This window comes from Triticum aestivum, chromosome 7D, assembly GCF_018294505.1.
Source record: "Triticum aestivum cultivar Chinese Spring chromosome 7D, IWGSC CS RefSeq v2.1, whole genome shotgun sequence".
Lineage (NCBI taxonomy): Eukaryota > Viridiplantae > Streptophyta > Magnoliopsida > Poales > Poaceae > Triticum > Triticum aestivum.
The window spans coordinates 589949056-589965649 of record NC_057814.1 but is presented as its reverse complement, the minus strand read 5'-3'; the positions used below and the strand labels follow the sequence as shown (position 1 = coordinate 589965649).

Below are 16594 nucleotides of genomic sequence, written 5' to 3'. Positions count from 1 at the left end.
AACGTGTGCTGAACTCGGAGGTGCCGTGCGTTCGGTACTTGACCGGTCGGATCGTGAAGACGTACGACTACATCAACCGCGTTGTGCTAACGCTTCCGCTTTCGGTCTATGAGGGTACGTGGACAACACTCTCCCCTCTCGTTGCTATGCATCATCATGATCCTGTGTGTGCGTAGAATTTTTTTGAAATTAGTGCGTTCCCAACAGGGTGCCGCTTGGGCCTCGCTTGAAGGTTCGCGTGAAATCCTCCACCGCTGTTTTTACCTATATAAAAGGCCCGCCCTCCTCCCAGTCTGGGTCGCAAACATAGTATAGGCCTTGGGACGGTGACTGCGGAGACCGGAGGCCATGGTGGCAGGCCGCCTCGGCATGGTGTCGCAGCACAAGCGGCGGAGAGCACGGCCACGCCTTCGGCTCCTCAGCTCGACCTGGCAGTTGTAGCATGTTTCTCGCGGCAACCCAGTGCCAGTACATTGTCAAGTACGGCGATGGTTCGAGCACCACCGGGACCTATAGCACCGACACGCTCGCGCTGGGCTCCAACGCCGTGAGCAACTTCCAGTTCGGGTGCAGCAAGTCTGAATCGGGCCTCCTTCTCAACGACCAGACCGCTGGGCTCATCGGGCTCGGCGGCGGTGCTCAGTCGCTCGCCACACAGACCGCGGGGACCTTCGGCAAGGCCTTCTCGTACTGCCTCCCGCCGACTGCTCGTCCGGGTTCCTCACGCTCGGTGCAGCAACCTTGGGTTTCACCGTCAAGACGCCGATGCTGAGGAGCAAGCAGCTCCCGACGTTCTATTTCGTGCAGCTTGAGGCCATCAGGGTGGGAGGCAAGCAGCTCAACATACCCACCTCCGTCTTTTCGGCCGGCTCGATCATGGACTCCGGCACAATCATCACGCGCCTGCCGCGGACCGCGTACTCGGCGCTGTCGTCGGCGTTCAAGGCCGGCATGAAGCAGTACCCGCCGGCACAGCCCAGGGCCAGGGGCATCCTCGACACGTGCTTCGACTTCAGCGGCCAGTCCACCGTCAACATACCGAGCGTCACACTGGTGTTCTCCGGGGGCGCCGTCATCGACCTGGCCTTTAACGGGATCATTCTGGACAACTGCCTCGCCTTCGCGGCCAACCGCGATGACAGCTCCCTCGGCACCATTGGCAATGTGCAGCAGCAGACGTTCGAGGTGCTCTACGACGTTGGTGGCGGCGTCGTCGGGTTCAAGGCAGGCACATATGTATAACAATAAATAAATAAATAAAAAGAAGGTATTAGCATAACACGTACTATATATATCACAATAAATAAGGTACTCGTATGAGTCTATAAAAGAATAAATGAAGCCATGTTCAATCAGCAAAAGATGTTAGTTCCATATTTTTGCGAGTTTTTTCATCGGAAGTTAGGCAATGTTACTCGTTTCCCCAAAACTGAATAGTAAACTCGGTAATATAAAGAAACCCGGCAAACGAGATTGACTACCCAATGTCGTGAAAAAAAACAACTCAGCGATAAGATGAAACTCAGTAAAATATATCATGTGCCAAGCCTCGGGCAAATCAAACTCGGCAAACACCCGACCGATGGGCTGGATGGCGCTCATCATGGGGTGCGCGCGGCGGCCACTTTAAGTTTGCAAAGACGGTGGATATATTTTTATGGTTTAGCGGCATAAACGAGCTCGCCATGATTTCTGCATTGATGACGACGAAGAAGCAGCCCATGTTCGCCGACGATGGTCTCGCATGCTTCTGATCAACATTTTCCTATGGGTGATGTACGAGGCCGAGTCGGACCATCCCAGATAGAGCGCTCGGTGAGCCAAGCACTGGCCTCTCGTTCAAGCCCCAACGGCTGATGTGATGGGGCGGTGAAAGTGTCGGCCACTGTCATTCTAGATGACGACGATAATGAGATGATGGATGACAACGCCAATGCAGACTGCTGCAGATGGTGGATGGCGATGATGACACATGCGGTGAGGCGTGCTGCGCGGTTGTAGCCTTGACACACATAGTCGTCATCGTCCAGTGGCATGGTCGAGGCGCCTGGGCAGGCCATGAATTTTTTTAGTGAACTTATTTTCTTTTATTGTAGTAATTAGAACATTATAATTACTAATTATGCACAAATTTTTAATTAGACTATGGCAATTTTAAGACATGGCAAGTTTTTTGCCATGGCAAATTAGTAATTAGACCATGGTAGTTTTTTTTGATATGTCATGGTATTTTTACTAATTAGACAATGGAGAATTTTCTTTTCTTGCATTACAATAATTTTTGTTTAATAAATATACCATGGCAATTTTTTTAGTTAGACCATGGCGTTTTAATTATTTACCCATGGTAATTTTTATGTAGCATGGCAATTTAATAATGTAGACCATGGCGAGTTTCATATAAAGTCAATGGCTTTTTTGTCAGTTATAACATGGGAATTTAATTCACTAGACCATCTTAGTTTTTGTGCGTAGCTGAAAAGTATCATAACTTTTATAAAGTTTTCAACACATATTTTAATTACATTATTTGTTGGTCATTTAGGTCGTTGTAGTTTCTTGCAAGAATTCCCGTTAACATGCAATCGACTCGATATCCTTATGGTCAACTTTTAACCACAATCTCGAAGAACTAGTGATCAACAATCTAATCATAATTCTCAAGAATTACAATTACTTGACCAAACTTCTCTACATCTTATAACTTGTGTGACATTTATATCTGAGCTGGATATCCTAGTCTTCTTTCTTTCTGCCTTTTACTTCTTATAATTTTACTTCAATATTTCTCCTACTCACAAAAAAACATCCAACTTTAAGAGTTGTGTGAGCCCCGAACTTCTCTAGGCATGTAAGTCTCATTACATCCTTTGATTTTGTTCTTTCTCTTTAAGTTCTAACCATCAACTCATGACTGGCGTTCTTTCGGATCTTACGCATTTCAGTCTTAAACATAGTTGAACGCTTCACTAGAACTTGCAAACAAAATACTTCTTTACATATCACATACCCTTTATTCTTTGTTTGTTTCTGAAAACAGTTTTATGTTTCAAGAATATCATATAACTATCGCAAACATTTTGAAGTTCGAGTTTCTCGGAAGCAAGCAGAGTGTAATGTAATTCTAGCATTTTGGATCGAAGGATGTGAGTCTCGTCATCCATAACATCAGTAGGAGAGTATTGTAAGCATGCAGTAGGAAAAAAAAATCTGACTTGGCACTCTAGAGGGTGATCCTCTCATTAAGTTTACCAATTGTAAAGATTCAACTAGATAAATAACAGTTAATCAATTTCAATAAAAAAGTGGAACCGTGAGCCATTATTCTACAACTATAATGTAAACTACAAATATACATTATTCACAATTAATTTGCACTAGTGATTAAACTAAATTTAAAAATAATTGTGCTCCCACTCAAACCACTATCTCTATTTTAAGTGATTCAAGATCCTGATCTCATTCACAACCAGTGAGGTGAACATCACTGATGACGTGAACTTCAACCGGTAAGCAAACTTTTGCCGATCATATCTCCATATGACTTTTGTTCATCTTTCAATGCTTCGTGCTCGGAGCTCAAAGCAATTCTCCTAGAACTTAAAGATACCAAGTGTTTTTGCTTGTACGGTCTAGCCTTTCATCCGTCTTACAAATTACGATTCGTTTGTACTTATGTGAGCATGACGCACTCCGGATTGCTATGTGTTATAGACGGTTGCAACACTGGGAAAAACACTTTTAACTTGATATTTTCTATGAGGGATCATCCTAATAATTGACTGTTGCGCAATCAAAGGGTGCAAACAACAAAAAAGACAAACATCTCACGCAATTCATAACACATGGTATGCTATAGCCCTTGGCACCGGGAATGTCACCATGATCCTCTGAGCTCTTCATAACTTTTTCCAAATTCATGAACATCTTTTCAAAGTAGATGAACTTTTTCGGATTTTTCTACTTAAAAAACAATGATTTTTTTTTTCCAAATTGCGTTATTTTTTTCCAAATTTGATGAACTTTTCTCAAATTTGATCAATTTTTTTACGAATTTGATGAACTTTTTTCAAATCCGATGCAGCTTTTTAAATCAATGAACTTTTTTTCAGCTTTGTGAACTTCTTTTCAAAATTGATAAACTCTTTTCACATTTGCAAACTTTTTTACGATTAATGAACTTTTTTGAAATTCAATGAATTTTTTTTAAGTCGATGAATGTTTTTCAAATATCTTAATTTTTTGAAAATCCATAAATAATTTTGAATTTACGAGATTTTTAGAACAAAATCAAATTTTTATTTTTTTGTATTTTATTAAAAAGTCAAAGATTGACCAGTCAACTGTCGACAGGTCAACCGTTGATTGACCGCGCGAATTTCCTTTTTTTAGTGGACTGAGCGAGCGAAGCGACTACATTTCTTTGAGTGTTGAGGGAAGCAACCACATGAATACGCGAGCTAGCGATGGAGTGTTGGGCTGGCCCACGAGAGTGGCGGCGTGGGCAACAGCTTCCCAAGCTGGCGCCATTAGCGCCAATTACGAGCATCCGCCAGGCTAGAAAAAAAAGCAGTTCAACTTTTTGATAGATTTATATAGTAATGGTTTTCAAAAATTTGTTTGCAAATTAAAAACGGTTCTCAACCTTAAAATGTTTGAGAAATCGGAAATTATATGTGAATTCAAAAAAGGATCATGGATTTGAAAAATCTTAGTGATTTAAAAAATGTACGTCAAAATCAAAAAAATATTTGTTACCTGAAAAACTGTACATGAAAATAAAAAATTTCCTCCAATTAAAAAATGCTAGTAAATAGTTTTTTCCATGAATTAGAAAATATTTGCACTTTTACAAAATGTCCATGAATTCAAAATATGTTCGTTAATTTTTAAATATTCGTGATTTGATTTTTTTAAAGAAAATCTAATTTGCAAACTGAAGAAATCTTTTGTGACTTTTCCATGAATTCAAAAAATGTTTGTAAGTTTTAAAAATGTTTGTCATTTTGAAAAATTGTTTACAAATTCAACAAATGTTCATGATCTTAAAAATGTGTAAGAATTCAAAAAAATTCCAGCTATTGTAAATATGTTGTTGTTTCATTAATCTGTTCACGAAAATCAAAACCTGTTATCAGATTAAAAAATGTTCATGATTTTTTAATAGATTCAGAAAAAGATTAAAAAGTCGTTCCTATGTGATGCGCGTTGCCTACTGGGACGACTCATTCTAGGCGGCAATGCACAGTAGTAAAATATTGCACTGTTTCTAAAAAAAGAGTAAAATATTGCACTATACCGACCGCCGAAATAGTAGCTACGCGATATACTCTAGCGATCTGGTCACTGTCGCGCTGTTTGTCTGAATGTTTAATAACATCCGAACAATTTTTGAGAAATATGAACATTTGCTCAACATTTCAAATACTTTTGAGACCGCAACATTTAAAAGCATTCTAAAAAAAATTGTAATTTGTGAACACATCCTGAAAATGTTTTTTTAAATTTGATCATTTTTTAATTTAAGGACAAATTTTGCAAACCGAAACATTCTATGAAATTCTGATCTTTTTTGTAATTTTCAAAATGTGAATATTTTTTAAATTATGAATAAATTTTGAAAACAATAGCATTTTTTAAAACTCCAAACAATATTTGAAAACATCATTTTTTTCCTGAAATTTCCCAAACACTATTTGGAGCAGACAAATTTTTTGAAAGTCCAAACTTTTTTAGAAAAAAACTCCCAAACACTAAAAAAAGAAAAAGAAAACGAAAAAAGTAGGTAAGAAACAATAGAAAAAGAAAAGAAACTAAATAGCCGGGCCTGAACCGACTAGACCCTTCTAGAAGGTTTTCCCTAAACTGGTATGCACTGCGGGCCGGCACAATATGGCATTGCTCGCTAAAAAAAGATACCTCGCACGTTGCTGCGGGAATTTTTTGCAATATTCAGTGAGAATTGGTGGTATGAAACGTGAATATGTAGAGTAATAATATGAGAACTCAAACTGAAAAAAATGATTTGTGGTATCTGGTTATACATGGTTATTGTACAATATAAGTATCACAATAGTATGTAAATTCTCGTGCATGTTTGCATGTTCAGGTGGCTTTTTATTATGAATGGTTGCATGTTGTGGTGGGCCTTTCTCAATGCATGTTGAATGATGAGGTGACATACTTGCATGTTGAGGGAAAATAGATTAGTGGGTGTTAACTATTTAGATATAGAAGATATGGCGCTGCTCACTTGCTCACATATGGGTTTCACCAACAGGGGCGACTATGTGTGGCTTGATGCGAACAGAGCGCTTGCTCGCATCAAGCCGCCACTATGAATGGGCCAACGCAAGTAGGTTCCAGGTTAGTTCAGCATTTCCCCTGTTTTCCCATTGTTTTTTCTTCTTTTCTTCTTATTTTTATTGTAAATACATATATTCCAAAATATAAAATTAGATAAAAACTTGTAAATTTTTAAAAATGTTAGCGCAATGTGAAAAACTGTTAGCATAATTCAATTTTTTTTATCATTTATGCCACTAGGTTTGCCCCATTACTCAGTTTTGCCACTAGGAATTTCAACTGGTCGAAAATGCCATCCATCTGTTAGGTGCTTGCTAAAAAATGCCACTAGATGCCATTACTGTCATCTCAATTTGCCATGTTATAATGACCAAATTACCCATGGACCAACATGCCAACTCTCCTTCTATCTCACTCCAATAAAGTGTGGGTCCCACGCAATCCCAACAATGTTCTTATTTTCCTCTAGAATTATTCGCTTGCCTACTCCTGACAAGTGAGGCTCACACTTATCATTGTGAGACAGAGAAAGCTGATATGTGGGTCTAGGGGTATTTAGGTCATATAACATCGTTAGTAGGTTTGACCTAAAAGAGTAACAGTAACGGTGTCTAATGGCATTTTTGGGGAAACATCTAATGGAATGATAACATTGTTGAGCAAGCGTATGAGAGAACGATGGCATTTTTGAGGGGTTGTAACTTTTGATGACAAAACTGAGTAGTGGGACACAACTAATGACATAAATGATAAAAACCCCTTATGAATATGAGAAGATGTTAAACTATTTTGCAAATGTTCCTTATGAATATGAAAAGTACAATGTTTATGAAAAAAACAGATTTTAAAATATATATTTAAAAAAATTAATTATGTATTTAAAAAATGATAAATATGTACAAAAATGTTTTTGATGTGTACAAAAAATTACAATGTTTATGAATAAAAATTATTACGTGTTGAAAATATTAAAAAAGAAACCAAAGAATATGAATGAAAACTGAAAAGGGGAAAAAAAGAAAAAGGGAAAAAGAAGCCAGATTTTTTCTCCAAAAAATCATACTCAAATAGGGAAAACCAACAAGGAAAACAACACAGAAAAAAACCAGACCAAATAGAGAATAACTGGACAAAGAAAACCACAAAAAAAATGTGGGAAATAGGGATATTTCTATCCACCGACCCATGGGTGGAATAAGTTTTTTTAGAGACATCTATAATTTGATTCATACTCATAACAATTACAGGGACACTGATCTGGATCTGTGATCCAAGAAAGTACAAAGTAACTCATATGACTAAGAATTATAACGAAATCTTTTGAAAACACATTTCTTCACTGTATCAATCTCTGCTAGAAGAAATACTCCAAAGACTTTGGTAAAGATACTGCAACTGGACTGTAGCAACGACGTTGTCACTCGTTCACCCGCACAAACATTACCAATAATGGTTTTTAAAGCGCATTGAGTTGCCCATCCAAAAAGATGGAATGCCTTGATCGATGAACGTACTCGGGCGGGGGATGATCCCCTTGAAGTGCAAGCCGTCGGATCGCAGTATCTTCACTGTGGTGTCGATATAAGATTTCAACTCCACAAAGAATCAAACCAATAAAAAAGTTTGAAACACCAACGTAAACTCATCAAATCTGAATAATCAGATCTGCGAGGACAGAAAACTCTCTAAGCTCATGGCACAACCAGAAAAATGAGAGTACTTTTTTTACAAAATATGAGCTTCACTACACGAAGACGAATAACGTAAAACTCTCGATAGGCCTGGCCCCGGGAGGGGGGGGGGGGGGGGGGGGGGGGGGGGGGGGAGGGGCTGCCGCCCCGAGACCAAGGGGCCCCCATCCCAAGTGAGTGCAAGTACCTCTCCTGATCTGCCCTAGTCGCCGCCATTGGAGCAAAGTTGTTCTTTGATCTGTACTTCGGTGTCTCCTCGAGGAAGAAAGACATAACGTTATCTATTTTAGTGAACTGGGCCTTTGGCCATTTTTTCTTTAGCAAAACAATAGAACTGGGATGGTTAAGTGATGGCGGGCCAAACTCTTAAAAGAGTGATGTGGGCAACACCAGGCAACGCATCGATTTAGTACCCAACATGGAATGAAGGGGAAAAAAGGATGGACAAATTGAGTGATTGGTGGATACTTGCATGCTTGCAGCATTTAGTACCCAACATGGATTTAAGGGGACAAAAGGATGGAGAAATTGATTGATTGGTGGATACTTGCATGCTTGCAGCATGGGGCACAACTTAGCAAACTACTTCATCTGTCTCGGTTTATTAGACCTCTCTTATTTCGGGCAAAATTTTGATTATAAAATTTGATAATAAAATATAAACTATATGTCATAACAATTATACCATCGGAAATTTAATCTGAATATGAATACAATAATATAAATTTTTTATAACATATACCACATATTTTGTTAATTATATAGATGGTCGAAGTTTGACCCAAAATAGAATGAGCCCATTAAACCCGGATGGAGAAAGATATCTAAAAAGACTAGCAAATTAAAGTATAAAGGCAGATAGTATAGCGAAGCAGAAAGACACGTCTGGTATTAACTGATTAAACATGTATGTGATCGAACCTTCTCTTTATGCAATTGGTTTCGTCATATCAAATGTATAGTTTGACCTCCGCCATCCACACATGAGGGCAATTGGGCTTGTAGGAGGGTAAAGGCAAATCGACATGATCTCCCGTGTGATCACTCCTTACATGATTGTCTGCGGCCAAGGCGTAATCTCCTATGCATCCTAGATAAAAAACACCTATCACCCAACCCCTACCGTCACACTAATAGGCGACGACGGCACATCCATTTGCCGGCATGACGATGTCATTTTAGAGACGTCTCTCTAATTCTCTCTCTATTGATAAGGGCCATATATTCTCATCTCGCCTTAGGCACTGAAAATCTCAGGACCGGCCCTGACTCTTGAAGATGTGAGGTCTCCCACCTCTCAGCGTCTAGGTGGCAGCCGAAGGCGAGGGGACCAGGCGGCAGCCGCAGCGCTGCAGCCCTAATAAAAACCCTATGGGTAGAATAGATTTCCCCGACATCGGGAGCGCTAAATGGGCCGCCAGCCTGCGGGCTATTAAGAACAGGAGCACCGGACTGGCCTTATCTAGGAATACGTATCCCTCAATATTTTTTTGTCTAGGAATTCGACAAGAAGAAGGAATCCATCTCCGGAACGGAGCAGAGCTGCTAGGGTTTTCCGGACCGCGGGGAGTGCTAAATTGAAGCAGCCGCTCCACAAGATCCCTGATTTCCGTCCAGCCTCCGGTGATTAGATTCGATCCGAGGAGTGATGGCCAGTAGATGGTCTTCGCTCAAGCAGTGCAGCAAGGCGGAGGACGCGGGCACGCGGCGATCTGCGGGAAGGGCCAGCGCAGCACCAAAAGGAAGGTTCCGGCGGCCGGTCGTCGCCATCCGCGCAAGGGCTGCAGTTCCGACGGAGAAGCGGCCTTCAAGGAGACGGAGGCAGACGCCGGCTTCTCCGAGGTAGGCAAGATCTCGAAGCAAAAGCTGGGGCAAGAGGAATCGGCCGATGATATTCGGAAGGGAGACGGCGAGCCCCTCCCCGCCGACGATTTCGACGCTTTCATAGCTAAGCTGGAGGAGGAGCACGAGAAATACTGGGGAGAGTACACGTCCGATGGCGTGAAGAGATTTGACTACAAAGATTACTCCTCGTATCCGGTGAATGATGACGGTTTTGTCGTGCTGCGTGGCTGAGTGCATGCTCTCTTGATGGAGTTCCTATGTCGATGAAGATCTCGCCAGTATGCGATGCTTTCTGTCAATCTAGTTTGGGTTTAATTTGATGTAGTGCCCGTCTGTGTTGCTTATCCGGTGCCTTCTAGAGTACGTGGTTATGTTGTGAATCGTTCTCTGCAAGTGTATAGTAATATTTTGTTATCCGTGGAATCGTTCGTATGACGCTGTTCAATACTTTCTCTATGCAATCCAGTACTAGAATGTCACCCTTTGTTTGGAATAGCACATTGTCCTAGGGCTGCTAATCTAAATAGCAGATATCTTGATTTGGGGGCTTTTTCATATTTGTGTCTTCTCAGTGAATGTTTCATCTGGCCTCAATGCCTGCAGCTCATGGTGAACGAATTTACTATGGCGAAGCAATAAGTGGAAATACAGCTTCATCATTCTCCAAGTTCGGCTGCAGGTCTCATATACATCATGACTTATGCAGTCAATTGGATTATTACAATGATTCCGGTGTCTTACTTTCTGGCTTTCTACTACACGATATTCAAGCGTTATAAGGCCCTTTTTGTGCTGTCTTGCTTTACTTTTGTAAATGGTCACTCCCATGCACTTCTTCAGTATTGATGGAACATAGAAATCTTAGTGTTATTATATGTTCCTTAATTTACAGTACATAGCTAATCTCTGTGCCGGCCGGATAGACCTGGCAGGCATTTTATAGTTTGCTCCTTGACAGATTTGTTACAGCAACCATGATTTTCTGTATGCTACTACTATTTGTGTTGAACAAAGCATTTGATCTGTGTTTTTCATTTTTGTTGCACTTATGCGTGCATTTTAAGCGCTACACTATTGTTCCTGGGATCACATATATATTGTATCTTCTTTCAATCTAAGTGCAGAACATGACATTTTTTCCCAGCAAACCAAATTGTACATTTTCACAAAGTTCTAAAATTTGGAAAGAAAAGTGATCGATGTACTTCGTTTTTTTTTCTGCAAATCACTTCTTCTCTCCATCTACTTATGGATATCTTCAGTTATATATAATATCCTATTGAATATCTGTTGTGTTATTCACCACAAGTATTGCTTCACAATCCCCCTCTGCCCTCTCTATTTTGAGATTCAATATGGCTTCTGTCTCCCATAGTATCTCAATATAAGGTCTCACGGATACAACATCGACTGACTTAACGAAGTCTAATACACTGAGACTTAGCAAGACTGATTTTTTTGCCTCCGTTTTTATAAATAAAAATAAATAAATAAAAAGACGGATGCGTGCGCATATCAGATACGGTAGTAGAGAAGATGCTTGACGATACAGGCGAGCCGAAGTGAACAACAAATGTATCATTCTTTCCTCCTCTCGTAGGAAAGGCGATCTCGCTAGTGCCTCGTTGCCAAGGAGTTCCTCCGCCGTTGTCCTCCGGCGGCTCCCCTCCACCGACGCCCTCAATCGTCGGTGGTGAGGGGGTGGGGAGGTCGCCAGATCCACGCGTGTGAATAATTTTTAGGTCAAACACTAGTAGAAAACAGGGCTTTCGTTCTAGTCGGAAAGGATCAATAGTCCCGGTCGCGTTACGAACCGGGACTAATGTGCTCGGCTAGCTTTAGTCCCCGGTCAAACGCAACCTTTAGTCCCGGTTGGAGATACTAAAGGGGCTGCGGCAGGATGCGGCCGGTGCGAACCCCTTTAGTCCCGGTTGGTGTCTCCAGCCGGGACTAAAGGGGTTTTGGAAGTTTCTTTTCTGTTTTTTCCATTTGTGTTCTGTTTTTAGTTTCGTTTTTAAATTGCTTATATCTTTTAGGATATTTGATTTTTTGAGTGTTTCTTTTTGCATTAGATTCAAAATTCTGTCTAGTTTCTGTTTGTGCCATTAGTTTTCAAATTTGAATGGTTTAAATTTGAATTTGTTCAAATTATCTTCGAACCCTAGATTGTGAATAACTTGAATTCTTTTTACTTTAATTCTTTTTGCTCCTAGTCACATGTTAGATTGTTTTCACAGTAAGATTTATTTGGTTATTTTTAGAATACTTTAAATTAGGATTTTAATTAAAACACTACTGTTTTACTTATATAGTTGCTTTAGTCATTTAATTGTTGTTTTTAATTATTTTAACATGTTGTAGTATGCTTATGTTAGACAACAGTAGATAAAATTTATAATTAATTAATATTAATTTTGTACTGTTTTGTATTAATAGTTAGACATCACCAAGAAGCAATTGATTCCAGCATATGAGAAATAATTTTAAAAATTAATTTTATTTAAAAAAAGGATGTCATATTTGGATTCCTCAAATTTTTCTTATAATAATGGATATATTATTTTCGAATTTCGATTTACAGATTTAAAGATATTAATTATGCCATATTAAATGAATAAATTGCAAAAAAGAATAAAATAATATTATTACTTATTTTATTTTCATTGAAATTCAATATTATTATTACTTATTTTATTTTAATAATTGTTTCGAATTCAAAAAATTAAATCATGTGACATCAAGACCTAAGGGTTAATAGAATTGATAGCTTACTTTGTCAGAAAAATAATAAGTGCAGACTTGGAAACTAGGGGAAATAGAAATACAAAGTTAAGCGTGCTTGGGAGTAGCGAGGAGGGGTGATTAGAGATTAAATTGTCAAATACTTCAAAAAATTTAAAATCAGAAAAAACTTAAAAAATTAAAAAAAATCCTTTAGTTACCAACCGGGACTAAAGGTGGAGGTCCTCCAGCCCCGCTCCAGACAGCGGTAGCGGTCACTTGGAGCCCCTTTAGTCCCGGTTCGTAACACAATCGGGACTAAAAGTGGTGGCCTTTAGTCCCGATTGGTGAGTTCCGATTGCTTAGTCCCGGTTGGGAAACCGCCCGTTTTCTACTAGTGAAAGTAGCTTAGTTTTTATGTTGTTCATCGTCTAGGCTTTGGTGGTGGCGATCGGTTCTATAGTTGGGGATGGATTTGAAATCCAGTCTGTTCAAGTAAGGATGGTGCAGCGGCGGTGGCATCCTTGTGGTGGACTTGTGTCCTTGAGTTCCGCATTGCGTTTGCGTTTGCTCCAACGTCGACGCGGAGCTTGGGAGGTAGTCCAGGAGCGGATGCAGATTGTGGTCTGCATCGGTGGTATCTGGAAGATGGTGGATCGTGTGCTAGGTTTGTGATACGTGGATGGAAGGTATGGTTTCCTCCTTCAATGTCGTAGTCATGTGGGGGTGCTAGATGTAGAGTTCGATGGCATGTCCGGAGTGTTTCCCGGTCTGATTCGTTCAACGATAATGATTTCGTTTTTGTGAGCCATCTTGAAGGTCCGCAAAACTGCGTATTAGCGATGAGCCGCGTTGAGGTCAGGTGTGGAGGTGATCCATTATTTTTTTTCTTTGACGGCTGCTGTGGTGGTGCCAGAGGCAGGTGACTAATGCTGGTGTCAAACTCAAAGGTTTCTACGGTCTTGTTTGTAGTTTTGCTTCTTGGCTGGTTTTTTTCTTTTGGCGAAGGCTAGCGTTTTTGCCGTTTGCTCAGTTTTATCAGGTCGGTATGTAGTTGACTTATCCTATGATCCTTATAATATAATAAAGGAGACACATATTACCATTGAAAAAAAAAGAGCGACGGAGCAAGACGCCGCATGCCTACCAAGGAGCTCCGCTCGCTTCCCGACGCCGCACGTCGCTGCCTCCAGTCCACGGCGCAGGTCTCCGGCCCCGCCCTCGGTGCCAGGCAACCGAACCCCACGCATGCACGACCGGGCGCCGCCGGAGCCACGCCACGCCACACAGCTGAGCTCTTCCGAGAGCCCAGGGCATGCAGTCGCACGAATTCCACGGAGACAGCAACCTTGTCGCTGCGGTACGATGTGACGCACGACCCGTTTTCCCACGGTAGCACGCCGCAATACCTCGTCGATCGACCGAGAAGCAAAACGGGTGGCCGGGGTACGTCGGATGCTTGCTCCGGCCGGCCGGGGTCTCGTACTCTACGTTCACTCGCGAGGGGAAGTCCAGCCGGCCGGTGTTCCTACCGGCGTCGCTCCCTCCGGCCGGGCTGTCCTACTCGGACAAAGGCGCGCACGCGCACGCGCACGGCGGCATTATCTGCCCACTTGAAAACCACCCGGGCCGGAGGTCGCATTCACAGGCAGGAAAGAATCCGCATACGGTTTGAAATACGTCCCATCATCGTTTTGTACGCTTCGATCTTTCCCACACTCAAGTTGCCGTATGAACCCACGTCGCGCTCCGTCGACTCAATAAATACTCCTAATATACGGTGCTGGAGTCCAATAATACAATGCTTGTTTTCACAAGCATTCCCACGTACGTTCACCACACATTTTGTCCAATAATACAATGCTTGTTTTCACAAATCACAATCGAATCATACGATATTACTTCTACCTTTTGTTTATATATACGCATGCGTATGAAAGCATGCAGGGCTCGCATTCTGAAGCTGCAGCTCACTGCATCTCAGCCATGGCATCTAGTATTCCGAAGCTTCTGCTGCTCCTGCTGTGCACCTATCTTCACACTCTCGTTGCTCACGGAGGATACGATCTTCAGAGCTACAAGGTTCTGCACGCTGGCGCTCTCAAATCTGCCACTATCAACTGCTCCCAGCCCAAAGGTGCAGTAGCATTGTCCATGAACGCACATGCATGCAATTCCATGGGTTTTCGTTGCACTATTTTGAGGATATTTTGAGCATGTTTGTCATCGTGTTTCCTCTGTTCGGTTGTTTCAGTGACACCATCATCCGGCGGCGTCACGGTGCCGTTGCACAACCGGCACGGCCCGTGCTCCCCCGTGCCCTCCACGAAGGCGCCGACCTTGGAGGAGATGCTCCGACGTGACCAGCTCCGGGCCGCCTACATCACACGGAAGTACTCCGGCGTCAAGGGTGGCGCAGGTGACGTGGAGCAATCGGACGTTACCGTGCCGACCACGCTGGGCACCTCGCTGGGCACGTTGGAGTACTTGATCACCGTCGGCATCGGCTCGCCGGCCATGACCCAGACCATGCTCATCGACACCGGCAGCGACGTGTCCTGGGTGCAGTGCAAGCCGTGCTCGCAGTGCCACACCCAGGCGGACTCGCTCTTCGACCCCAGCTCGTCGAGCACCTATTCCGCGTTCCCATGCAGCTCCTCCGCCTGCGCGCAGCTCCGCCGGAGCCATCAGGGGAACGGCTGCTCCTCCCGCTCCCAGTGCCAATACATTGTCAAATACGGCGACGGTTCGAGCGGGACCGGGACCTACAGCTCCGACAAGCTCGTGCTGGGCTCCAGCACCGTCAAGAACTTCCAGTTCGGGTGCAGCCAGTCAGAGTCGGGCAACCTTCTCAAAGACCAGACCGATGGGCTCATGGGGCTCGGCGGCGGCGCTCAGTCGCTCGCTACCCAGACCGCTGGGACCTTCGGCAAGGCCTTCTCGTACTGTCTCCCGCCGACTACGGGCTCGCCCGGGTTCCTCACCCTCGGCGCAGCAACCTCGGGTTTCGTCAAGACGCCGATGCTGAGGAGCAGTCAGGTCCCGGCGTACTACGGCGTGCGCCTTCAGGCCATCAGGGTGGGAGGCAAGCAACTCAGCATACCCACCTCGGTCTTCTCCGCCGGGTCGATCATGGACTCCGGCACAATCATCACGCGCCTGCCGGCGACCGCGTACTCTGCGCTGTCGTCGGCGTTCAAGGCCGGCATGAAGCAGTACCCGCCGGCGCAGCCCATGGGCATCTTCGACACGTGCTTCGACTTCAGCGGCCAGTCCAGCGTCAGCATACCAACCGTCGTACTGGTGTTCTCCGGTGGCGTCGCCGTCAACCTCGCTTCTGACGGGATCATTCTGGGCAGCTGCCTTGCCTTCGCGGCCAACAGCGACGACAGCTCCCTCGGCATCATCGGCAACGTGCAGCAGCGCACGCTTGAGGTGCTGTATGACGTCGGTGGCGGCGTCGTGGGATTCAAGGCTGGCGCATGCTGATCGGCGCGCACAAGCACGCCATTGATACTATTGGGATCTCCAGTTCGTCGTATACTTGTTTGCTGCTGCGAGGGGCCAAACCATCAGCGCACTATAGTGCTTCGACTTGCAACGTGATGCAAGCGTGCAAACTACCAACCAAAACATACTTGTAATTTATTGAAAAAAAAAACATACTTGTAATTGTCTGCCGGTAGTTTAAGAATGGAAAAAGTCTGAAAAAAACCTTGAACTGGTAGTTAGAGTCGGAAATGAACCTTGAACTCGAAATCCCTGAAATTCGCACCCTGTCTTATCTAATGCTGACTTATCCCGGCCCTTTTTTCCTTGTACGCCTATACTATTGAACGTCATATTTGACAGGACCTCCCAGCGGACGATTCGTTCGTGTTGTGAGGGTCGAGCAAGAGAATGAATTTGTTTGCTAAAAGGACACCTTCAGCGTGAATCCTCCACATGGACAAACTTGTCGCTCACTGGAAAAGATAGGTGTCGAGCAAAAAAATGGCCAAAAAAACCCCAGTTTTAGCTTTAGAAAAAAC

General features: G+C 43.1%; 2 protein-coding genes across 2 annotated transcripts; both read left to right on the top strand.

The window, feature by feature from the left end:
• The first annotated feature begins 442 nt into the window (after positions 1-442).
• LOC123164993 (aspartyl protease family protein At5g10770-like) lies at positions 443-1242 on the top strand. Its single transcript, XM_044582615.1, has 2 exons — positions 443-635; positions 737-1242. The coding sequence occupies exons 1-2, from the start codon at positions 443-445 to the stop codon at positions 1240-1242; spliced, it is 699 nt and encodes a 232-aa protein (XP_044438550.1).
• A 13194-nt stretch (positions 1243-14436) lies between these two features.
• On the top strand, positions 14437-16362 carry LOC123170286 (aspartyl protease family protein At5g10770). The gene is made up of 2 exons (XM_044588119.1): positions 14437-14700; positions 14818-16362. Exons 1-2 carry the CDS (start codon positions 14505-14507, stop codon positions 16050-16052), a joined length of 1431 nt encoding a protein of 476 aa, XP_044444054.1. The 5' UTR covers positions 14437-14504; the 3' UTR covers positions 16053-16362.
• The last annotated feature ends 232 nt before the right edge of the window (positions 16363-16594 follow it).